The sequence below is a fragment of the Stigmatopora nigra genome, chromosome 3 (assembly GCF_051989575.1).
Source record: "Stigmatopora nigra isolate UIUO_SnigA chromosome 3, RoL_Snig_1.1, whole genome shotgun sequence".
NCBI lineage: Eukaryota > Metazoa > Chordata > Actinopteri > Syngnathiformes > Syngnathidae > Stigmatopora > Stigmatopora nigra.
The window spans coordinates 15584810-15611127 of record NC_135510.1 but is presented as its reverse complement, the minus strand read 5'-3'; the positions used below and the strand labels follow the sequence as shown (position 1 = coordinate 15611127).

At 38.2% G+C, this 26318-nt stretch overlaps 2 protein-coding genes across 2 annotated transcripts; both read right to left on the bottom strand.

The window, feature by feature from the left end:
* Position 1: 1 nt before the first annotated feature.
* On the bottom strand, positions 2-5376 carry eif3jb (eukaryotic translation initiation factor 3, subunit Jb). Its single transcript, XM_077713213.1, has 8 exons — positions 5270-5376; positions 5037-5122; positions 3357-3408; positions 3169-3275; positions 2984-3077; positions 1726-1890; positions 1576-1649; positions 2-1191 (listed from the first exon to the last, which is right to left on the bottom strand). The coding sequence occupies exons 1-8, from the start codon at positions 5280-5282 to the stop codon at positions 1063-1065; spliced, it is 720 nt and encodes a 239-aa protein (XP_077569339.1). The 5' UTR covers positions 5283-5376; the 3' UTR covers positions 2-1062.
* Positions 5377-6134: 758 nt separating this feature from the next.
* strc1 (stereocilin 1) lies at positions 6135-25148 on the bottom strand. The gene is made up of 29 exons (XM_077713916.1): positions 25115-25148; positions 23506-24180; positions 23386-23410; positions 21882-23217; positions 21015-21803; positions 19718-19786; positions 19504-19614; positions 17846-18000; positions 16605-16791; positions 15987-16102; positions 15441-15570; positions 15122-15304; positions 14876-14914; positions 14608-14778; positions 14075-14215; positions 13735-13790; positions 13059-13194; positions 12884-12972; positions 11844-11979; positions 11557-11753; positions 11380-11473; positions 10909-11080; positions 10593-10768; positions 10340-10495; positions 9319-9461; positions 8777-8925; positions 7874-7971; positions 7609-7759; positions 6135-7240 (listed from the first exon to the last, which is right to left on the bottom strand). Exons 1-29 carry the CDS (start codon positions 25146-25148, stop codon positions 7146-7148), a joined length of 6009 nt encoding a protein of 2002 aa, XP_077570042.1. The 3' UTR covers positions 6135-7145.
* Between the last annotated feature and the right edge of the window lie 1170 nt (positions 25149-26318).

Genomic DNA, 26318 nt, shown 5'->3' with positions numbered 1-26318 from the left:
CTTCTATTGACTCAAACGAGACTTTATTTTCACCAGCAATTTATTAAATTAGATGTTTATAAAACACTGCAGCGATCTTTGTCAACGCCCAAGCCTATTTCCCATACAAGATTGAAACTAGTCAACTTCTAGAAAAAGGAGAAATTGCTTTCAAATGACTATAGCCCATATGAAGACATGACAGGAAGAAGCCCATAAAGCCCCCATTTCTCTTCACACTTGATACAAGCTTGTAGAAAAGACCATTTAACAAGCTACTCCAATCTCTGCCCATTTCCAAGCACTATTATAAATGAACTCAGCAAATTTGATTTGTAATGCATGAATAAGTCCTAATAGTCTTGCCTCAAATTTTCCACAATGCCAGCCACACAAACACTCTCCTTGATGTTTTTCCACAATATTTTTTGTCTTAACCTTCCCTTTGTCCTTTCAACTGTGCTTTCTGATAATATATATCGTCCCTCCACTTGTCAGTTTTAGTTCCCTGGAATAAAACCACTAGTTAAAAATTTGAATGAGTTGAATAATTTGTATTTGGCAACCAGTTATAGATACTATATACTCATCTGTATGAGAGAGAACCATCCTCAAGTGAGACCAAAAATATATACATGAGATTCTGGTTTAAGAATTTGCATAGAACCTTCATTTGTTTCTATGTCACAACATGTATAATTGGAATACTGGGTCTACTGTTGGGCTGGTAGCAACATTTCATTGAAGATGAGCTCTGAAAAGAAAAAGCCATTGAACTATGGAGTGAGGTCACCCAACAGAAGAACAGCCGTTATAAAGCATATATACTCTCTTGAAGTGGGGTTGCCCAACAGATAAAAGTTGTGAGTCCAGGCTGTGTGGAGAGAGAAAAGGCAATTCCATATGTATGAACATAAAAGAAGGTGACACTGGATGCTTCCAGTTGAGTCCCTGAAGTCACTGAAGCAAGATGAAGGGGGCAACACATAGTTCTGATCTTCCAGGATGGCGCTGGACCAAATAAGATAGAGCTGCAAAACTCAGATTTGGAAAGGGAACAGGACCATTGCCATGGGGCCGGGGTCACATGAAGTCCTCGTAGTCTTGGGCGTAGCCCCCTTCAAAGCCTCCATAGTCCAGGTCATCTCGCAGCTGCGCTTTCAAACCACCACCAGGCACGACACCTTTCTTCTTTTTCTTCCCTTTGTTTTGCTGAAAGGTTGAGATCAGATTACACTCACATATGATAGCATTATCAATACATTTCCTGTTAGAAACTCTTTCCAAATTAAACTATCTTCTGGCATACTAGACTCTAGGTCACTCCTACCCAAACGATACAAGGCGGGGTTTGCCCCCTCTTGTGCACATATCACAAAACTGCAATCCCATCGAAGCTGACCAATATTTTGCGTAGCTTTTCGCATGGTTTACTTAGAGGGTGCCACAAAAAGTTAACCAACATCAGTTGTAATATTAAATGTCATCACTACTCAATTTTTTTTTTATTTTTATTAAATGCAAGTTACTGGGTAAATAGTGTCCCCAAGCATCCACAATGAATCTGTAAATGAATCAAGCAGTTAAGTGTCTTACCTTTTCTTGTTTCTGTTTTTCACTAAGTAGAACTGAAAGCGAATTGCTGACTTTTTTCAAATCCTCAACTTCCACTGAAAGAAAGATCAGAATTGCCTGAAGTGGAAATTAAACAATGATGATTTTGACCCGAGACAAGCAAGCACTTACATGAAATACTGAGTTCCCGAAACAATGAATCCAAGAAATTTGAATAATGCACCGATTTCTCAAATTGGGATATTTTTTCTTTCAGCAATTTTTCAAACTCTGTGAATTCTTCTTTAGAAGACGGACACATGGCATCAATTCCAACTAGTGAAGTACTGCCAACTCCTAGAAACACAATATAACAAGTTACAATATACTCAGATAGTTATGGTAAAAATGATTTATATTCTGGCTAAACACAGTACACGAGTGCAGGAGTGACTAAACAATTGTCTTTTATAGGACAGAACCTTTTTTTTTTGATGATTAAAGTATAAAAGGGGCCAACTGCCACTTTTATTTGTTAAACGGAACAGAAATGGGTAAAAGAAAATAAATAAATGATAGGTATTTCAAAAGTTTTTTTTTTTTACACGTATATTAATATTTATGAGTATATATTAAGAATTAGCTCCAGGGGGAAGGCAGTATCGAATTGGATCGCCGTGAAAATTCCAGCTGTATTAGTTGAAATGGATTTGGTGTATATAACTATCAATCAACCAAGACACTGCTGGCAAACACGTGGCTCTCGAGCCACATGCAGCTCTTTGCTAGTTATCACATTTTGTATAATGTTGCTGCCTTTTGCCTCACTTCACGTTTCTCTTATTTTTATTCTCAGTCAACAGTCAAATGTGTCAGGGCCTATTAAAAACAAATACATTATAAAATAATTTGGCAGATTGGATTTTTTTTAATGCTGCGTCTGATATAAGGCGTGGTGGCTCTTCGACTCAAAGTTTAAAATTTTAAACAAAATAAATCTTTTAGAAAATATAAATAAAATTGCAAAAGATACACGGTGTGTTACTATATTTTCCCCTGCTTGTAACTTTGTTCACACATATTCAAAATGTCTCTTGTCATTTGAAAGCTGAGGTCTTATTTTGATTTTTTTTTCCAGATTTAGAGTTAAATTGATGAATGCAGCAATTTTGTCAAAGAGCATTCATTTGCAGTTCTTAAGTTGGTTCTAGAAACTCGGCAATGTGGCATTTGTTCAAAGAGACTCAATTTCTAGCAACACTTCCAAACTATCCAGCGATTATAAGTCTCAATTCTTGAGAATATACAGTATGGAAGATGAATCAATGAATAAGTTTGACTTGGTTGGTAGAGAGAACGAAGCAGTAGGTATTGAGTTTCAAAATCATTGAAGAATGAGTAGAAAAGCAAGGGTGAAGGTACAGCTAAAACACAGTAGCTCACATCTTACCGAAGGCATCCTTTGCCAATTCTAAATCTGCATCTTCCTGAAGCTTCTGCACTCTTAACTTCTGGGCGAGTTGTTCTTCGGGGCTAAGTTCTTCCTAGGAAGACAAATGCCGAGGATTCCAGAAGAGCCCTTTTACTCATGTGTATTGTAAAGTACAGCAAATACAAAACCATGAAAAAGCATACTTGCAATTCTTCTTCTTCTTCAAGCTCCTGTTTTTTCTTTAAACGGTTTTCCCTCTCTTTAATCTTCTCACTCAACTTTTTCTTTTCGGAAACTTTTGTCACTGGAACTGAAGATGGAGGATTTTCAATATTAAAGTTCTTGGGGCTTGGTGCCAAAAAAAAAAGCAGTTGTACAATTGCTCAAATACCTGCTGTGTTCACGTCTTTTTTCTCCTCATCTTCCTCATCATCCCAGTTGTCCTGCAAAGAGGATGAAATGGTTAACAGTTTTCTTGTTGAGGATTCATAGGATATATTTCATGTACAAAGTCTGAGGAATAAGGCAGCGACAAGTCATGACAGAAAGGATGGACCGGAAACATTTTTGGTAATGCCACCGTTTGAGCACGATAATACTGTTGTTGAGTGCTTATTTTGCAAACAAAGCGGTAGCATTTCTCTTTAATCACAAAGGAGTCTAACTGCCAAGAGTTTTGTTCTTCAACATGAAAAAACAACTGCAGAAACAACCAAATGGGACAAAATTCTGTTTTTACCTTTTGTTTCTCTTAATTTGGTGCCAAGAGTAAAATATTGTCATTTTAGTGACGCAAATTGCTTGTTGTCTTCTTAGGGTTTCTACATTTATCCTGTTTTTGTGCCAATTGTGTGAGTTCATTGCCAAAATGTTAAACGACTTCATGCTCTGAATTCTACGCAGACAAAAAAACTCGACCGATTGGTTTGTAAGCCAAAATACGCCTGTCCCAATGTATTTAACGATTGTTGACATTGCAAATGAACTAATATATCTTTAGAGCAGCAGATAAGATCTCCTTTCAGATCAAATTACATGTTTTTTGTGTGTCTTCATTGTACAATATACCCATCAAACAATATGTAACATTAGTTACAGGTTTAAACATTTTGGTATTCATTATTGATGGTGGTGGACATCCAAACTATTTTAACTAACATCTAGCTAGCACCTTCAATAGAACAGAAACATGTCCTCTCAGTTAAAATGAATAGGACATTTATCATTTTCAATGGCACGTCGCAAGTAAATTGGGGCGTGTACAAGTGAATAGCAGTGTAATGAACATACTACAAAAAGCTTGACATAACCGAGCATTGGCCCCAAAGATGTTCCTCTATATGTGGAACAATTCCAGGGTTAGGACCTTTACGTGAACTCATCAGTTTTTTTCTTCGGGCAAACATATGCTACAGAAGGATGGACAATTCAGGACCCCCACCTGTCAACAAACTAGTAACTTCCCTGCCAACATAACATCATTCAGTTATTCTGGAACTAACATAAGATGTTGGATGAGTCATCAAGCCACATGACTGACGTGGGCAAACTAGCACGGTCTCAAACAGATGGGACTCGATCTGGCACTTTTGACCGTCGTGGGTTCATGACAATACGGTCAAAGAATTTCTACGTTCTCGGCCTCAATGGCGTCGACGTTCCTTCGTATCGTTTCACACAGCAAAGTAAAGGGAGGCTAGCCGGTGCGTTAGCACGCCTGATAGCCGACCGGGTGGCCCAATGGCAGATTAGCCCGTAAATACCAACATTACATAGACTAGAGATGCTCCAAATGGCGATATTATATAACTCCATATACTTCGAGAGACTGACATTCTTTACGGCTGAAATTAGGACGGAAAACCGACTAGATAAGCACACCACGAGCCGATGTCGGCGTTCAACAACATGAGGTAGCAGGCGGCTAACTTTAGCCCGACTGCGTGGGCTAGTGTGCTGACCCGTCGGCGAAGAGCCACCAAATTTCAACCACGTTAAAAAGCACACGCCGTAGTTACAACGTCAACACGCAAAATAACGTCTTCAAAGGCAAACGGTCTCATTCACCCACTTTAACATCGTCGTCTTCGTCTTCGCCTTCCCATTTGTCCTGTGGCGCCTTTTGATTCGGCTTCTCCGACTCGAAGTTTTCAGCGTCTGTAAAAACGACAGCATAAAATGTGTAAGCGCTAGCCACATACGACTTGTGAGTTCGAAAACAAAGGAGCAATGGACTCGAGTATCAAAGCCGGTGACGAGTGGAAAATGGGGAAGGTTGCGCTTCGCTCCAAGTAAGTTTCTTACCCCAGTCCGCCATGTTGGCTGTGATGCTGAATGTTTGACAGACGGGCTGCTCGTTGCTGCAGCCAGCCTGTGACGTTTGCTCTGGTCCCGCCCACCACACGTCACCGCTCCGGGTTCGCTTATTTATAATCCCCACTTTACAAAATGAGCGTTTTTTCCTTACTTGAATTGCTTTCGCTGCTTCCCTGTTCTCTAGGTGACTGTTTCATATTATCCAAAAACAGACAAAATAGACATTCGTCCACATATGTTGGGCCAGAAGACATCGTGATTCCTTACTTTTACTTAGTGCCTTATGTGACCTGCCAGTTTTTCCTGTAACGCATAGTTGTCAAAGTTGCGACCCGGGGGACAAATCTGGCCCGCCGCATCATTTGGTGTGGCCCGGGAGAGTCAATCATGAGTGCCGAATCTTCTCTTTTAGGATCAAATAGATGTATATTCAATCTCCCGATCCCCCCCTTTTAAATCATTAATTGTAATTTTTAAATCTGTTTTTAGTTCAAAAATCGTTTTGAAAATTCTAAAAATCTCTATATGTGAATATTTCTTAGATTGTGACGGCCCTTATTCATGTTTTGCATTGTGTGTTTGAGATTGTTCAAATAAAATAAAACATCTTTGAACAAGTTGTCCTTTGGTCTTTGTCTATGATATATCAAAAGTCCAATATTTATTTGATTTTTTTTTAATTGCAAAAACTGCGTATCCTTGTCAGGATCACAGGGTGCTGGAGCCTATCCTAGCCATTGTCGGGCGAAAGGCGGACAAAATGACACCAAGCAGTTATAGTTCACTTTTAGTCATTTATTTTAAATATTTTTTATAATATTTTTTAATACATTTTAGAGGTGGGTCTTTATTTACATGGAATATGTTTCAAAGTGTAATAACTTTTCAGTCTTAGGACCGTCAATTAGACATTAATGACAAGAAGAATAAAAGTTAATTTTAAATTTGATTAACCAGCAGAAATGCTTATTAATTATGAATAGATAATCAATTTCAATTTCCCAATACCTAGACAAAACATACAAGTACCAATACTGATGGAATTTCTCAAACTTACTAGTGTTATATCAGTAGTAGTTATAAAGTACTATTGTTATAAATATTAATAACATACTGGGAGCCATGTGAAAATAACCGTAATACATTTTAGTACGGGAGGAAACAAAGAATACACAAAAAGTAGCAGCCTTACATTTTAGCAATTAGGAATACACGTAATTGAAAATGGACTGAATTGAAAATTAAAATTGCACAAAATGTAACAACATAGACTGAATGAGTCAATAACTGGTTTAGTCCATAACATGTCAGAGACTTTATACATGTGTATTTGTATTGAAAGGAAAATATTGTCGAATGTCTTATTTTGGTAGTAAAAAAAAGTTTACAGAGCTTGTGCAAACTAACTAACAAAGATATATTGTATTTTTATCAACAGTTTGAAGGTCAACTCTTACATCCATGGACATCAAATTGGAGTCAGTATTCTTCTATACGTTCTAGTTATACTACTTAGTATGGTTTAACAATATTGTATAAAAAAAAAAAAAAAACAAGACGACACAGGGTTAAAATGTGTGTGGGATTTTAAAAATTTGACCTGGACATTTCCACCTATTTAGGAAAGGATCTAAGCATACGTTGACAATTTGTGTTTGGCCTTCATATCAAAGTCAGACATACAAGGGAAATGAACAGGTGAGTTAAACATTGGTGGGACATCTGTGGTTGTGTAACACCACAAAGTATTAAAAAGACCATTAAAAAGTACTTATCAATAGTGTATGATATTACATATATGTATGTATGATATATCGTTTGTTGTATAGGTGGCTAGAGTCCTTAACCAGGAGGGTTCGGAATGTCATGAAGCCAGACCAGCCTGGACAATCAGCATCATCAGCAGATTTAGGATCAGGTGCAGGCAATTGGGACTCAGAACACCCCCCTCTGACCTCCCTAAAAGAGCACATTCAAATATTTGTAATCATATATGTAGTAGTAACTCTCAAACGTCTTGGCATGGTGCAATTATTTTTGTGTCATTTTACAATTTTTTTTCCCCCACACCCATTTTAAACCTGCGGCTTTAAAGTAAAAGACAAAACCTTGTAGCAAGTAAGCCAGGCAATCTGAAAAATTTGGATTAGAGTGGCTAAAATAGGAGTAGTACTATTTAAACGCGTGACAATGGGCTATTTCATATACTAAAATGTTTACTATTGTTCAAAACGCCAAATTGCCAAATATGGTGGCCAATAATCTTCCCCAACCGATATTCTGTCGATCTCTAGAACATGGACAAATACAGGTGGGTGTGTCTTTACCTCTAAAGTCGACATGCCTGTCCTCCCAAGGCGATAACACCATAAAAAGAGCCGTCCTCTGAACTTCCGATAAAGCTGAAATTTGTTCGTCTGTTACTGCAGCAGCCTGCTCGTATGAAAACATGCTAATCTTCCGCTGATCAAACACAACCTTCATGTGAAAGAACAGTAAAATAAGAAAGCAGAAAATTAGCTGAATGCAATATTAAAACAGATTCAATTATTGAAGTCAATGAAGTAATTTTGTAAAAATATGTCAACTTACAGCAAGTTTATCAGGTGAGATTAGGGAAATAGCTATGGGTGTGATTCCTTGTATTTGCTCTTGCACCAAGGATGACAAGACCCAATCTGAGAGAGCGGCTGTAAATCGTAGTTAATGTGCAGAGGGTGAGGATTGAATTGAATATGTATGGAATGTTCTTGAGTTTACAAATGCTATGCATAGATCTGATTGTAAGGTAGGAAAAGTATTGGGATGTGTTGTGAAATTATTTTCAACAATGTGAATAATTTCTTCATCACTAAACAGATATGCTTTCCACTCATTGTATGTCACACCTGTGACCCTACAGTACACATCTAATATCTATATCTAATTCTAACTAGTATTCATCTTTGTAGACAGACCATTGTTATTTAAAGGTCAATGCAGTGAATATTATGATTTAAAATATTGAATTGTTTTTCAAGTTACAACTTCTAATGAAAATAGGAAACTATTAAAAAGAAAAACAAAAGAAAAACAGTTTTATCCTTACTATTTCTTTTGCTCATATAGGTTGGGTTTATGCTAAAACAGCCAAAATAACCATTAAATATCATTTGGTTTTGGTTGTAAATTTACTAAACAGTTATATACACACACACACACACATATGCATGTGCACATACAATTATATACAACCTGTAACTGTGCATGCATCACTAAACCAAATTTGGTTGGGCTAGGATCCACCTCACAACTATTCGAATTAACATTATTTAATGATGTCATAATCAAATTTTGCTTTACGTGACCTTGTGGGGATAAGCGGTACAGAAAATGAATGAATGAATGAATTAATGAGTGACTGTTCAAATAAAATTTACGATTTCGGTTTATTGTAATGACAAAACGTGTCATAAAAGATAGAAGGATTTTGCGTCAAATGTGAATGTGCTGTACCTGCCAAAATTCCAATCTCGATGAAGACCTCCATTCCCCATGAACTGATTGGTCCAAACGCCAGACTGTGGGTCAGAAGACGCACAAGTGCTGACATCTGTTCTTCTGAGCATGACAGCTTGAGCTGACCCAGCCACAGCACTGCCTTGCTGTAACCACCAGGGAGAGAGACAGTAAAACGGTCTTTTCCGTCAGATAACATTTAAATCTAGGTCGAAATCAAGGTCAAATATTTAGTAAAAGAGTCTTTTCCCCAAAGAACTCACCAACAGCCAATCAGAGAAAAACATTTTTACATATTTGAATATGAAGCAGCAAGTAAATATTAATCAACATTGTTGTCTTTCCTTTTGCAGACTAGAATAGTTTTTTTTTTTTTTTAAATACACATTTTGGTCATTCACAACTGAAACTCTTGATATGATAATATGACATCATTGAGTAAAAAAAAAGCGGGGAACAAACCATATAAGGAGCCCTTTAAGGCTCGGCACTTATTCATGAAAGTTTGCTTGACAATTAAAAATATGTATATAGCTCACCTAAACTCAACAGCATTGAAGGAGCTCATTTCTGTTGCTTTTGCTCCACACACAATGTATCCAATTGCAACCAGTTTGCTGGAGTCAAGTTGGCTCGCGGTCATCTTTGTGGAGTTCATAATTGATGTGAACAGTGCAGATAGCTAAGAATAAAGAAAGACTTGTCACCTAACACTTTAAAATACAAATGTATGCATTTAATGGAATAGAGGGAGTTTGACAATTGTTTAACAACTCTTGATAATTTTTCAGAGTCATTATTTTTCTCATAGCTTTTGGTAACCTGTGTACGGAAGCGTATTGCATTCATTTAAAAATAAAAATAAAAAAGAGGCCTGAATGTTTTTCGAATTATTGTATTTTTGGGATTTTTTTTTTTAATACATTTCTCCCCAACTCTGTTTGTCTGATTACTAATTTATTTTGATGTTGTTGTTTTTTTAATGAATTATTGTTTTTAAATGTTGCTATTACTGAGTAGTGATATATTTTCAGGGTTGCTTTTGAATGTTTATTTTCTTTACATTTGTCTAATTAAGTTATTATGAAGGTTGTTTTTTTAAATTGAATTGTTTTTTCCTATTTATTTTTTATTTTATTTTATTTTTTACCTGAGCCTGTCCACCCTAAAAAATATTTCAAAAAACAAGCGTCCCAAAGCTTTAGAAATGGCTTTCAACGTTTTTTTCTTATTGGATAGAGTTGAATTGTATTCTTTCTCATTTGTTCTTTACTTTGTGTTGAGATGAAAATTAGGTATTGCTTTTAATATCTTAATACTCAATACTTAATACTCATTTGCTCTTCTACTTTGTGTAGAGATGAAAATTAGGTATTGCTTTGAATATCTTAATACTCAATGTGACAATACCAAGCCTTGACGTAGCGAGAAAAAAATGAACTTGCATACAATAAACAACAGTTTAGCGATGTTTCAACATCAGTTTTTATCAATTTTTTTATGCATGTGCATCTACCAACCTACCAACCGGTAGTGAGTTGTACCTGCCCTAACATCTACCTGTGTTTTACTCCAACCACTTATGCCACCCATAGCCGCAATGCTACTGCTCTCAGTTAACCGCATCCTGCTGATCTCCTCTGGTGACATTTCCAGTGCCAGTTGGCCCATCTGACTGATGATGGACTGGGAGAAGGTTGAAACTGGGCCGAACATCTGCGTTATACCATATTTGACAAGCAGAAATAACGTTACGGAGAACGTTGCTGTCATGTTAGCAAAGAATTGACAGTAGATGATGTGTAAACCTTACTTCTTTAACTCTTTCAAAGATTTGACTACGTTGGTAAGATGCAAGACGGGCATCCTGACCAATCAGCTCCAGACAATTTCTGAAGGCTGATGGTGACATGCTTGTCAAGCTGTCAGAGGTCCAAGCAAATGGACCTGTTGTATGCAGAATCTCACAAGTAGGAACCATAGGAGCCGCTGGTCAGCAAATAAAAATACCATAATCATTTAAATGGGTGATGTATAGTACATTATAAATAGAAAACAAATGAGCTACATTTAAATAAGTGCAACTATGGATTCAATAAGACAAGTCAGGGTGACAAACAGATTCTTACGTGAGAGAAGATTTATCTTCAGAAAGCCTAAAAAGAACTGAAGAAGAAACTGCTGCTTTTCAGCAAACCACATTTTCTCAGTCTCATCTAAGCAATGTAGACCCACAATTCCTTGTTCCCACTGGCGCTGGCTCATAAACAGCTTCTCAATACGGCCAACAGTCATCAAACCCTGTTGGGAAAAATATCATCATGGTGACACATCAATGGTTTACACGAGATAGCACCTGATCCTGACACCTTCTGGGTGCTAAGGATGTTATTACAGTTGCTTCTTGGCCTAATGGGTCATATCGGGTAACAATCTAAACTCCACACTGTGGATTATGTACTTGAACATCTTGTTTTTGTAAGCTTTTATACAAATGCATTTAACTTTGAAGGACAACTTTACACATGACAGAAAATTACACTCTTTTGAATATATTTGGAACATTCCAATTCCTGGCACATTTATAGCACATAACTCACCAAAGAAATCTCTTGTAATCGGTCTTGGGGGAGGAAAAATAAAAAACGATTTATCTGACTGATTGTAGTTTGGTTCCAGTCCTGAATTGCACCGCTGTGGGGTAAAGAAATACACAAAAGCTACTCTGTTAACAGTTAATTCTTTCAGATCTTGAAATTTTACATTGTTATATATACCCAAAGACATCCTGTTCCAAGAGCATATGAGCTATAATGTCAATCTTGCTCCTGCTGTAGCAGAGGGTCTGGAGAAAATCCAGATTGTCCATGAAAAATGTACGGTCTAGCTGGACCAGAATCTCATCCGCAACAAACGTGGCCATAATTCCCAGATTTCGGAACTCATCCTCACTGTACACTCCAGTGTACATGCCCTGTAGCACAGTGTAAAACAAACACATCAACATCTCATAGGTATTCGAGTACCCATTACTTTGAGAAAATTTGTATGGGAAACTTCTGACCAGTCTCTGCATCATCTTATCCACAAGCAGAAGCTGTTCTGTTTTAGACATCATGAAAAAGGGAAGAGGGTCCTTAATGATCATTCTACGCAACGTGTCCATCATATGAAAAGGGAACTTTTTAATGGTGCTCACCCTGCACAGAAAAAAAAACATATAAACCTAAATTGCCTTGGATGATGTAGTTCTTTTGACTTATGATGAACCATCAGTGAATCCATCTAACCTTTTATTGAAAGGCTGTGTACATATTGGTCTGTTTTCCAGCCAATTACATGGCACACACACAAAAAAAAACGACCATTCCCTCTCAAATTAAACCTACAGACCATTAAGAGTCTTTAAGGAAACCAACATCAAAAATACTTGGAATGTAGTAAGATGCCAAACTATCTCCCAGAAGCAGAGCGATTAACTGGTAGAGTGAAAACTGGAATGGCGGAGTCAATTTGAACCACTCCGTGAAATGTGAATATTTTTTTGCAGTAGATTCAGATGGAGAATTAATCTGCTACCTGTAAGGAATTAAAATTACTACCCTCTTCACAGAATGTTTCAAATGGAACTGATAACATTGTTATCCTTTGTCATTCATGTATCGTAGCAAGTCATCATAAATAAAGAAATAAGTAGTTGTTTAATTTACGCACCACAGTCGACCATTCAACCATATAAGTGAATTATAATCTTAATCTTATATTAATCGTGTATATATATATATATATATATATATATATATATATATATATATATATATATATATATATATATATATATATATATATATATATATATATATATATATATATATATATATATATATATATATATATATATATATATATATATATATATATATATATATATATATATATATACGTATATATATATATATATCTTGCTCCATTGACTCTACACTGAAAAAAAGGTAGTTACAATAGGACCATACTTTCCGATTTTTCGATTATCGCGGCCATGTCTCTTCTAGATTAAGCATAATATTTGAGAGATTTTTAATATTGTATCAGGTTCACACTTACGGCATAGAAAGAGCGATCTCCACTCCTAAATCTTCAAGTAGTTCGGAGAAGAATTCAAATTGATAGAGCTCCTGGATGATGCACTTTTTCTGCATTGAGAAACGAGTGGTCATAAATTGTGTTGACTATCACGTGACTGAAGAATTCAGCCCATTTTCTTGTCAATACTTTTTACCAGAGAGGAGTGCAGAGGATTTGGCTGCTGCCTAAAGAGAGCCAAGATTTTCTTAATTGCTTCAGGCGAGCTATCAGCCCTGATGTGCTGCTGCAAGACATCACAGCTCAAACCTTGTACCAGCATGCCGAGATTCCTGATGATATTAAGGTAAAAGACACAGCAATATACATTCTGTGAATCTATGAATACTCAGCGGTTACCAAATATTGGAAACTAGCAATTATAAATATAAGTCTAGTTCAGACAATGCAGACTAGATCACATTATATAAAATATGTATTCATTCATTCATTCATTCATTCTTTTTCTGGACCACTTATCCTCACAAGGGTCACTGGAGCCTATCCTAGCAGACTTGAGGCACGAGGAAGGGGATACCCTGAATTGATGTCCAGCCAATCTCAGGGGACGCGGAAACGGACAACCATTCTTGCTCAAACTCATGCCTAGGGTCAATTTAGAGTGTTCAACCAGCCTAGCGTGCATGTTTCTAGAATGTGGGAGTAAACCGGAGTACCTGGGGAAAAACCCACGCAAACCCAGAGAGAACATGCAAACTCAGCACAGGAGGATCAAACTAAGGACCCCAGAACTGTGAGGCCGCCACTCTAACAACTCATTCCACAGGCCGCCCGACAATATGTATAAGATTATATTTATATAACGTACTTACAAGACATTAAAGTTGCTTGATCTTGCATTCACCACTCCCTTTAATAGTGCTTTAGCCTAGAGTACAATATGAGAAATAGTTTGTTGTTACAGAACTATGGGATGCAGATTTATACAGTTTGCAGAAGATCCCCATCATCTTTCATTGTGCTGGAAACAATAGAAATCTGATAAAGATGTTTACAAACAGGTCTATTTACAGAGGCATTGACGGGTTATCACCTCTTTGCAGTTTAATAATTTAGTAACTACTGGAGCCTCACGCAATGTCATTTTGACAAATGTAGTAAAGTCTAGCATTTGAGTCTAGCAATGCTGAAAGAAAATGAACCAGGTGAAACCTGCTGTGCGTTCCACGGTTTTGTTGCTGCACTGGAGATGTTGTCCATTAGTAGGTGAGCTCTGGGCAAGATACTAAGAAGTGGAGTGCAACAGAGCAGTGGCTCAACTTCATTCAACCAGTAGATCACCTCTGGAAAGCCCTGGTTGGAATGAAAAGTAAGACATAAAGTGATGTACCCTAGTACCTGTAATGCAATGTTCTTATCTGGCACACATTAAACAAAACAACCAAAACAAACAACGTACTGAACTCAATGTGTTTCTTGTATTCTCTGTTTTATGCTTTTAAAGAAAAAGAACCGATACATTACTTGTCATAATTTAAAAAAAAAACTTAGTCATGTGAATTCTTAACGTTCCTTGTAATAATGAATATTTAAAAAACATACTGCTCAAAATAATGTAATTCTTGGAACTAACTCTTTTATGAAATTGTACACGGCAATTTACATCAAACAACTTAGGTGTAGAATAAGTACTATATGTTTGTTGTTGTTGTTGTTGTTGTTTTTTTAATATGCATTAGCTCTACCCATAGTTTGGTGGCAATGGCATTTGCTTGTGGTGGAAGGAGGCCCATTGAGTGTTGCGCCATATCAGGTAGGGATGACAGTAGCCTATCAGATGGCATCAATGATAACGTCTCTGTCTTTACTCCTTTAGTGATAAAGCCTAGCTCCTTCAGGCGACCTGGAGCACTCAGCTGGATGGGGTGAAGAGGGCATGAAGGTCAGGAGAAACAAAACCACTACAAAACAAACAACTGTTATTCATTTTGAAAAAAAATATTCAAAACTTACGGGAGTAACAGATGACAGTTTATCAACAATTATGGAGGCCTGCCAAGTATACAAAAAACAATCTTTCTATTTTCTGTTTTTCTGATGATAAACATTAAACTGGGGGGAAAAAAAACATAAGAAACATGCAAAACACTGAATAGCACTTGGCTATATCTAAATGCAACACCTTGCAATACTGAACATTTTAAAGTACATAGCCACTTTTGAAGTCTTATGGAATCTATACAGTGTACACTCCTTTACCTGCGCAGAGCTAAAAGACACGTCTTTTAGGGCAGGGAGAGTAGCAAGAAGCTGTGAGGAGGAAAGACCCTCCAGGAGAGTAATACCCAGGGAGGGAAGAAGTGGGGCTATGTCTGCCAGTCTATCTGGACTGAGTGAAGATGGGATCTTTAACTCAGTGCTGTTCAGTAACAGACTGGAGATCTGGAAGGAGGCAAGTAAAAAATATACCAAAATCATTGGAATGTGTATAAAAAACCCTTAACTAATACTAATGTGGGTTAACCAAATGGCATTTTTAATTATGAAACCACAAGCAAAACACACAGCTTTTTTTTACCAGGTGACTGGGTAGATTGAGTCCATTGTGGGTGCAGTTTATGATGACATCCCAGATTACGCTGAAAGCTTCACTGCCTTTGTATGCCAGAAGGTCACTTGGCTCTGCCAGACATGAAAGGCTGCCTAGTCTAAAATCACAGAAAATCAGCGGCCCAAATGTGATTTTTTTTTGGATAATCTGAAATTGGAATAAACAAACATGCTCCCTCGCTACTGTATGTCACAAACTCTCAATAACAGAACATTGGGCAAATGCTTTATTAACATTTTTTTATCTTACAATGGCAATTTTTATGTTGCATCCCTTGTATTGAGATGTAATCAATTTATTAGCACTTCCAATGATAGTTTTACACCAGAAACATGAAGAACGAATGAATGTGTTTCCAATATAAACTGATAGAAACTAATCATTGCACGCTCTTAATTGATGGGGGTTGGATGAAGCTGTCGTTGAATGTTAAGTTTTGTTCACACAAAAGCGATGTTTAAAAGTGATAGGTTCTCAGAAAGCATTTGATTATTATCTGCAGGATTGCCTGACCTGATGAAGTCTTGAGCAGTCAGGTTTTTGTAGGTGCCAATGATACTCTGTGCCACGAATTCTTGCTTCAATAAAGTCAGGTTGTTTCTTTGCAACACATCCAGGCCGTCTAAAAGCTTTGGACAAAGGTAATAAAATAATTATTAGAAACTGTATTGGCTCTCAACAGAAAAAAGCCTTTTCCAAGACCCAGATAGCTGAAAATTGTATACCACATAGTCCACTATTTTGTCACAATGGTTCATATATTTTTCATGAAAACAATGTAGATATTTTTTGTTATGGTAATCAGGGTGATTTTAAATTAACATTAGCCGTGCCCACTCAAAACCTTTGAGAATGTTTAGCTTGGTTTAATGTTTGTTAACAATGATGAAAACTAATGAAAAGTTGGCTGGGATAAGCTCCAGCACCCTACACAACCCTTGTGAGGAGGATCTGTATGGACAATGCATTAATGAAATATATTCAGTGTCTTTCACAATAAGATGCCAGCTCAATCATGGGGAAAACAAGGGTTGGCCAGCCTGTGAAAGGTCACTCTCATGCGGCCATGGACAAATCGAAGTGACAGCGTCATATTACCCAACATAGTATCACTGATCAAAGGACAGTTACTTGAGCCGGTGATAGGAGTTGGAAGTTGTGGAAGGGCAGGTAAGTGATCACATTTCCAGTGTCTCTGATGAAAGACTGACGAGCATCAGTGATTTTGGAGGGGGGCAAAATTTTGCTGTACCATAATCCAAAGGCTCTCTGCTGATCCATAGATAAATGGCCCAAGTTGTTGTTTACAGTTTCTTTCCTGAAATATAAAATGTGCAATTTATTGAAGCAGGTACACATATCGTTTTAGTTCTCCCATTTAAATTCTTCACACATGCAATTATATTATGCGAATATATGTGAGCAGGCATTGTAGTTTAAGATTACACAAGCATCACAGTTCTAGGTAGTATTGTGATTGTACAAAGTTGTTCATCCAACAGGCAGTCTTTAAGATGATTGGCAAAGAGGTTCATGTATGGTAGGTAATTGGTATTGTTATGCATTGGAGATACCTTGAATCAATGTAAATGAAAATGAAGAATAAATTGACACCTAAATTGCATGACTTCTCCTCGAGAAGTGATGTACATTGGTGCTTTTCTATGTTACCCAGTAAAGTTACATTTGGAATATGAACAAAGTTGCTGTGGTCGTGCTACAGTTACATCTTTGGCAAATGTGAGTCTATTGAGCAAGGCAAAAATACTGGTTGCGTCTTTACATGGGTGCATCTTGGTAGGTAATTGAAATTACACTGGGTTGAGAAGTTACTTCGTCTTTGTGATGCTGAGAGGTTAGGGTTACGTATATAGATATATTTACTGGCCAGTGTGCTTATATCTGCAAAGTATAGTACACTTCCATCCCATCATGGCGATAGAAATAGCTACTGCTCATGAGCTGGATCTTTTACTGTATTGTTTTATCCACCAACCTCACAAAAAAAAAGGATTATTTATTCGTGGACCAACGAATCATTTTCAGCAATTTGAAACCCTCACATTGAAGTACTAATGTATAATTGCTACATATGGTATGATAACCATTTGTGATACAGAACACACACCAGATCATCAATGTTTTGCCATTCAATATTTTGATCCTCAATATAGTAATTTTTTTGCCAATTAGTTCACATATGGCTGCTCCAAAATTTTATGCTGATCCGAAAAGTATGGCATGCAATTGTAAGTCTTGTTCCCTACTTTGTTTTGATTGGATTGGAATAGTAGTGCTATTAGATTGTAAATGTTCTGAAAATCAGTGTTTCACTGTGCATTTTATTATTACATAAACCTGCTGTCTCGTACACTTGGAGGTTGTTTTGTAGGGAAGGCAACTTATAGATGTCAACAGGGCTGGCCGCTTTGAACAGGGGCGCAAGCTCTGAAAAGAGACTTGCATCCTTTGCCAGATGGCTCTGGAACAGCACAGATGTCAGGGTGGACAGGTACTTATCTGTTAGCTAGAACAACACAACCAACACCAGGTGTGAGCCAATAGAACAAGGATAATTACATTAGCATTGTATGTAAAAACAAGCACTAGTGTGCTTTTATAGGCTGAAGACCGCTCTGTACGGAGTAACTCGTAACCTACTGTCAGGAGTGGCTGGATTGCCCCTCCTGGCATGATGTCACGATTATTATCAGCTGTGGCTAATTACGTGATTAGGTTAATTTTGCTATTTAAGCATTATGGTTTTCTGTGAACGCAGTCGGATCGTCTGGTTTCATTCCCTGTGTTTCCTCGTCGTCATTGCCGTTCCCATTGACGCCACGCCACGCTGCACGTTTCTTTTCGTTTGTAATAAGTGATCAAGCTAAGTTGTTTATGTTATGTTACCCCGTTTATTAAATCAAGCTACAAGAGCAACATATCTGCCTCCCCTTTTCCATTTGCTTCGGCGACTCTGCACCTGGGTTCACTTTCCCCCCCTACCTATCGTAACACCTACAAGCAACAACATGTTCGCACAACCCTCTATAGGCTAACTCTTATCGTACAGGCAAAAAGTCCGCAATTAATTAATCCGTAATGTTTAATTAATGATGGAGGAATAGGTTTTTAAAGTTAGTCTCAACAAGGAGGGCAACAACTGGAGTGGTAACTTGATAGGCATATATCCTGTAATAGAAATGGATACCAGACAGGAAGAGATTTGAACACTCAAGCTCAAAACTATGATGACGAATAGTACACTCCACTCAGAAAAAATGTTTCCCACTATGCTAAAAAATGTAAAATGATAATAAATTATCTGGGTGGAGTGTACAATTTGTCAGCATAGGGAGAAGAAGTTCACTTGTCTGGCTCATAGTTTTAAGGTTGAGTGTTCAATATATATTTGTCAGGTCTTATCTGATTAAAATTCAATCCATTAATTTCACCTGCACAAGTTCCGTGGACATATTCATTGCAACCACTATCCCTGGAAACCAAAGGGCCATGCGCTGTACTCAACCTAAGGCCTCAGAAACCGGAAGCAGTATTCTAGGCCGTTCTTTTTTCCCCAATATGGTCAGAAGTGACACTATGAGTATATTCTGATCCACTGTGTTTTATTTAGTAATTCTGTGTCCCATTCTGTTTTTAAACAGGCATAAATCATGGCCTTAAAAACAACTAGTAACCTAATGGCAACAACAGTTTTGCACTGTCCTCACTCTTCCTGTGACCCAGAGTCAACGCAGGCAACAATAAGTTCGCAATTAGACAATCAATCTACTTGATACAAAAAAAATGGGACTATGAGGATCCATGTGTATACTATACAGCTATAGAACATGCCAAATAAGTGTCATCATGAATAACCAATGAATAGCTAAAATTGCTAATGCACGCACTAAAAACTATAAAATTTGTATCGACATGACAACCCTTCATCCTGTAAAAATTAAACCACCACCCCAAGTAAAAAGTAGGAAAAGGATACCAACAGTAGATGTATATTTCACAATAGAATCACCTTCAGTGTGAGCTGATTTTTGACATAGTATTGGAGAATCAGTCGGACAGTTGTGATGTCAGCAGCACTAAGTACTGATTTCAAGTTGGCCAAAGGTATGTTGAAGTATTCCTAAAACAATCATTGAAAGAATGAATAAATAAAAGCTGTGTCAAAACCTCAGAGAAATATACACATAAGAGAAGCAGACATCATTCCAATTTCAGCCATCTACCTTAATAATCAGAGATTCATTAATAGTAGTTCTATTCCATGCTGTCTGCATCAAGTTGGTTAGCAAAGTCTGCAAAACAGAAACCCTCAGCTGCACCAATGTGTCACATTTTGTTTAGCAACATCAATAATCAAAGTAGACTTAATAAATCTAAAATGCAAGGTGTTTTGCCACAATTGCTGTGCCCCAATTGACCGAATGCTTAGAGTATTTTCACAATTGTCAATATGGTCTAACAATATTTTTTAAGATTTTTAAAAAATGGGCAGCCCGGCAGCTCAAGTGGTTAACACGTCAACTTCATAGTTCTGGGGCCCTGGGTTCAGATCCAGGTCGGTCCATCTGTGCGGAGTTTGCATGTTCTCCCCGTGCATGCGTAGGTTTCTTTCGGGTACTCCGGTTTCCTCCCACATTTCAAAGACATGCATGGTAGGCCGATTGGACACTCTAACACTTGTCGATATCCCTAAGAACATCCGGAGACCTCCAGGATCTCCGAGGATATCCAACCCCCCCAAAGTACGCCGTAGACGGCGAAGAGAAAGGAGGCAGGGGAGCGGATGTCGGGCGGCCATTGCGGTTGGGCTACGACAACAACCACTCCGAGCCCCGCTTCCTAGTATCTTTTTGACAAACGCCCGATCCATTGCCCACAATTTTTGGCGTGGATCTGCCTTCTACAGGCGAACTGAGGGAGGGTAAGTAAGAAGACAGTGAGAGGTAAGTGATACATTTTATTCTTGTTAGCATCGGTGAGGCAACAAGAGGTGATGCGATGTTTCCATCGTGGCGGAGTGCTAACAAGTCTGAATATGTCAGTTAAGGGGTCTTGCCTGGGATGGCGGACCAGTGGAGAAGCACGATACAATTTCGTCATACGCAGCTGAGGGTATGATGACTACTAGGCTTTTTGTCAAGTCAATGATGACGACAATGCCTATGTCTGATGTTTTTTATTTTTTTTTATTTTTATTTTTTAAATTGCCCCCAAGTATGAGTGTGAGCGTGAATGGCTGTCTGTCTCCTCGTGCCCTGGGATTGGTTGGCCACCGATTCAGGGTGTCCCCTGCCGCTGGCCCTAAGGTGGCTGGGATAGGTTCCAGCACCCCCGCTACCCCAGTGAGAGTATGAGTTGAGAAAATGAATTAATTAATGGATTAAAAAAAAAGCATTTCAGGCAGCATTGAGATACTGTTTATAGTGTAGAGGTGCTTCTCGGTAACTTACGTATTAGCGTAAAATGGAATGCAGGTTCTGAATTTTCAACAGCAGAATGATGAAACAGTCACAAACTTACCCCAAAACACTGCAACAAGACCCTCTTGTTTTCAAAGTTTTTCTGCCTCTCGATATACCGGACCACAGAGTCTAAGACACTAATCCGTATGTTTTCAGTGACAGGCAGTGAAGTGTTCTGAATCTCCTCCATTGCGAGCAAGACTACAACAGAAGTGCTGACGGCTTGTTCCAACACTGAAGCAACAGATGGAGACACCAGATGTGCCACCCTGGACCTCAGAGTTTGTGCCCAGCATCTTATAATCAAGTAGATGACTATGTCCTGACTCGCTCCGGGCTGGCAGGCTGTGGTGAAGTCAAGAGGACAGGTCCAGTTGAAGTGCTTTACCATTTGTTTGGCCAAGCAAAGTTCCTCTGACGTTTTGTTAGCTGTGTGGTTAACATAACTGGCACACATGGTGCTCAACCACATGTTCGATGGCTCATGTGTCAACAAATAGAGGAGGGCAGGATTGGAGCAGATGGCTGAGACAAAGTTGAATTGATCATGCTGCCAACAGAGAGTCAAAAGCATTGCATCTGGAAGGGATACACTCCAGGTAGAATACTGGCAATGCTCTGCAGGGATGAATTCTGTCTCATCTCCTCCTTCCTCTTCTCCTAGATTTGTATGATTGGCACAGTACTTAATTAACCAAATGTTGTCTTGATTAAGCATCAGGTATTGCAGGACTGTTTCATTAGAGCAGACTTTGGAGGTGAAGTTCTCTGCGTCCATTTCAGTACAGAAAGCCAACTCAGTCATGTCAACAATGATGGGTTGAGTCCACTCAGAATATTTGCACACCTAAAAAATGAAAATAAAAATGGGATTAAATAAATTACAATCATCCAATCAAATCAAATTATAGCGAGCAAATATCACCTGTGGTATAACCTCTATATCCTCCTTTTCCTTGTCTGTGCATGTAGTTGTTAGCCATTTGTTCTTCGGGTTCGCTAAGAGCTGGTTTAACAAAGATGGCTCGCAGCAAACATTGGTTTGAAAACCAAGTTGATCATACTGCCAGCACAATCCCACTACTGAATCATCTACCTGGCCATTCTTCCATGAGTTGTAGTTGCACCAGTCCAAGATTCTAAAGGGTCCTGGAGCCACAGTAGTTGGAAAAACTAAAGCAGTGTTGCAGTGACCCTTAAGCCACGCATTGTCCTGATTACCTAATAGTTTGTCTAGAGTTGTTTTGTTATTGCAAACCTTCTCTGCAAAATCTGCGGGATCAATGCGAATACACTGTGCCAAAATCTCAGTTGTAATTTCCATCAAATCTTTCCAGTCTGCGTAGTGACATGATGGCGGCAAAAGGGGATTTGGGGCAGGTAATGGTTGTGGAAGTGGCGTAACGGAGCAGTTAGGCATAAACCTCGCATTTTCTGGGTTGGAGAATAACAACATAAAGAAGCCAATGTGTTCACAGATCAGTTTTGTAAGTCTTGGACCATCCAGGCTCTTACAGAACTCCAGCAGGTGTGGCTTTATCACAATTGTAGGTTGAACAATCCACTGTTGGTAGACGCAGAACTCATTCACGAGGTAGTTGTGGTCTGCTGTGGAATTTGCACAATAACTATACAACCAACTGTTCAACTGGTCCGAAAGCAACTTTCTCATGAGGGAACCATTGTTACACACATGGCTCACAAACTCCTCACGTTCATTGTCGCTGCACAGAGAAACAAGGATGACGTCAACCGGGGGGTTTTCTAACCAGGTGCTGTAGTTGCAGATGAGCAGTTGAAAGTTGGGGGCGTCTCTGGCTTTTCGGTGAGGAGTTAGGAGGGGATGTGGGATATGTGTGTCTCCAGAACTGCAGTCCGCCGACTTGCCGAGGAGTGGGGACACAAGTGCCTGAATACCATAGCATGCATTTCTCCAAACCTGCTCAATCTCCCGGCTACTGAGCAAGCTGAGTGCCTGACATAAGACGAGAACCGATGTGGTTGTTTGATCTTTCGAACCATAGAGAACCTCAGCACAAAGCGTATCATTGAGCTGGGACAAATTATTGCGATCACATCGGAAGAGTATGTCATGGGCATTATCACTGTCTGATCCTACGTGATTTTGTTTCAGGGAGGGAGGATTATGGCATTCTGGACCTGGATTTGTGCACATAGAGTGTGCTGGAGTCATGAGTATCTCCAAAATGATATCAATGAATGAATTGGTGAAGGACCAGTTTATGTTGTGATTCATTCCCCTGAACAAGAAAAAAACATCAACATAATCATATCCTCTACTATAATATACAATAGTAATAATGATAATAACAACAACAGTAATAATAATAGTAAACAGGATTTCAGTGGGATGTGTAGATCAGTTGTCTGGTGGATTTAATTTTCAAGGAAAAGTACTCATGACTCACCACATTATTAGTTGCTTGAGATCTCCTGAAGTGATAGAAAACAAATCAAGATAAGATTTGAAAAAAAATCAAATGATATCAGTGTTAACATATTCCTGAAATACCATTGCAAAACATTACCTTGCACACAACTCTCTTTGTCATTTAGAGATGGAATTCTTATTCCAAACTGCAATGCAATTTTGACATAGTCCATTGGTACTTTAAGTAATGTCGCCACGATGTTGGAGATGTAAGAAATAGCTGCATCCAATTCACTACTTATTGCATTCACAAAAGTAACAAATAGAGGCAATCTTTCAAAAATGTTTAAAAGAGTCTGCTGAAAGTTGGTCATTATTGAAGCCGCTGATTCTCCCACCCTTAGTTGGGCATTCACAAAACTACTATGATCCCCATTATTTGGTTGCACGCACGTCTGGGATCTCATGGATGATGATATTAACATCAGTAGTGGTTTGACCAACTCCTGAGAAACTGTTTTCGTGAGCTCTGCATCCTCTCCACAATCGTGCTTCTCAGATAGAATGCAAATGAAAGTCTTTGGAAGATCTCCAATAAAGCCTGCTCTTAGGAGTGGTTGGAATACAGAGTAGACATCGGTCAAAACACCAGAAGATATATTCACATTGCTGGAGGAAATGTCACCGCTGCGACTGGTTTGAGTGTCACCATAAAAATGATTAACCTGATCAAAAACTCTATGGATTTCTGATTCTAAAGTGGTGGTCCGGCTCATTTTTCGTTGGAGTACTTTGGGTTTTAGACTTTCTTGATTGGCGTCACTTGTAATCCCTGTGAGGAGAGAAAACAAAACATTCATTTTTATTCAAGAAAATTGAAGCATTTTAATTGTGTCTTATAGTGTAGGAAATAAAGTACTAAAAACTAATGTGAGTTAAGAAAAAATATTGGGTGATGCAGTTTTATAAAAGGTGATTGAACAATATCTGTTCTTTTAGCGTTTTTCTTAATCTTGTTTAGTTTGCTAGACTATTTTCTTATTTTCCGGGCATTATTTTGTCTTCCTCACTCCAGCGTCAAAAAAAAAAAGCATGCAGGAACTTTTTTTTAGGTTTGTGAGGGCATACAATCCTCAAAATCTTGTTTAACCCTGGGAACACCTAGGGAACTTTCTGTGGTTAAAACCTATTTATAAATTTTAGAGTTGGGGAGTTATTCAAGAGCTTTTAGCCAAGTTTTGAAAACACTGCAACCGTAACACCATTAAAAGAACTAGTGATTACCATACTGACATAGTCCGACTATTTTTGTCACCATTGAATCTTTTATTATCTTACTATAATGCTAATATGTTTAAATGGTTTATAACCACAAGAAAAATCCAAAAGAAGAAGAAAAAAAAAAATCACATGAAAATTTAAAGGTTGTGGTTTCTACTCTCAATTCAGCATGGTAATAAACTAATTAAATAGAAGAAAATGATATTCGTGAATTTAAAAAAAGATGGGCATAATTCTTTCCACAAAAACGCGTTTACCAAAATAGATAGTGTTGAAAAGAGGGGGGGGGGGGGGGGGGCACACAATCCTGTTCTAATTATTTGAACACTTGCATGTCAAGGCAAAAACATCCTCAGAAGGTTATGTGTGCAGTACATCTGAATATACCAAAGGGTTAAGAGTTCAACTCATTAATAACCTGTCACTGAACCATGAAAACAAATAAATCCATAATACACCAAAAACTTGCCCATATGTATACTTACCAATTATGATGACGACCACAAAAGAAGCCCACATTGTTGGCATTTCAAAAGTGTGTGTGTATCCTCTTCACTAATTCAAATAGCCACAAGTATTAAAAAAAAAAGTTAAATAAACTGCAAGGCCGCACTAGGTGCTTTGACTTCTATGATTCTGAGTTGCCTCTCATCTCAACTTGCAATTCTACTCCCGCAGCTACGTAATCAAGGAGGACACAACGCAAACAAAGTGGATAGGAAAAAGGTGGGTGCGGAATGAGGGCCATGAAACACATAAACTGGATTTGGGCGGTAAGACATGAAAAATTAACGAGTAATGTTGATTGAAAGCGTGTTGTCGGAAATTCGAGTCACACCAGTGGACAGCAAATGAGCTGCGCGACTTGACATGACATCAGCCTCAAATAGTTCATGAGGAAGATGTGACGCATTGTCATTCGAAGACACAAAATAAGGGTGACATTTGAGGCTTATAGCTCTGGTCCTTGAGACCTTGGGTTACGATGTACTCAACCAAAGAAATTTAGACTAAGACACCCATTGCCTCATCTGTCAATAAACCCCTGCACCATAGTTTCTGCTTATCTGCGTGACAGGAATATTAACATGCACACCATCATAAAGAAATGTTGCGACTGGAGAAAAAGTTTAACAGTCATTTGAAAAAATCTTGCTCATCACCAAAATGCAGTTTTGTGTTCCACACAGACATTGCGTCACTGACAGTCAAAGTCCAACAACCGGTTCACGTGAGACAAAGAAAGGAATGAAACAAATTCTCTTCTGGCCTGTCCAAAAACGCACCGTGCGTCTGAGTGAAGGGAGAGAAAAATGGGCAGACAACTTGGCGGTTTTGGGTTCATTTCAGACCACTTGGCTGTTTTGGTTTCAGTTCAAACAATTTGGCTGTTTTGGTTTCATTTCAGACAACTTGGCCCTTTTGGTTTCATTTCAATAGTAGTGTGCTGCATTATTGATTGCAAATAAACCAGAAATGAAAATCCTTTTTACCCTTGAGAGCAAGGGTGGTGGACACGCTTCTTTGCTCTTTTCCTCATTTTATGTTTGTCTTATTTTATTCTCTAATAATACACTCAAATTCATCAGGGTCAATTAAAAACAAATAGCCTATATTAAAAAATAATAATAATTTGGCATATTTGATTTTTTATGCTGCTTTTGATACAAGGGATCGGTATATATGGTT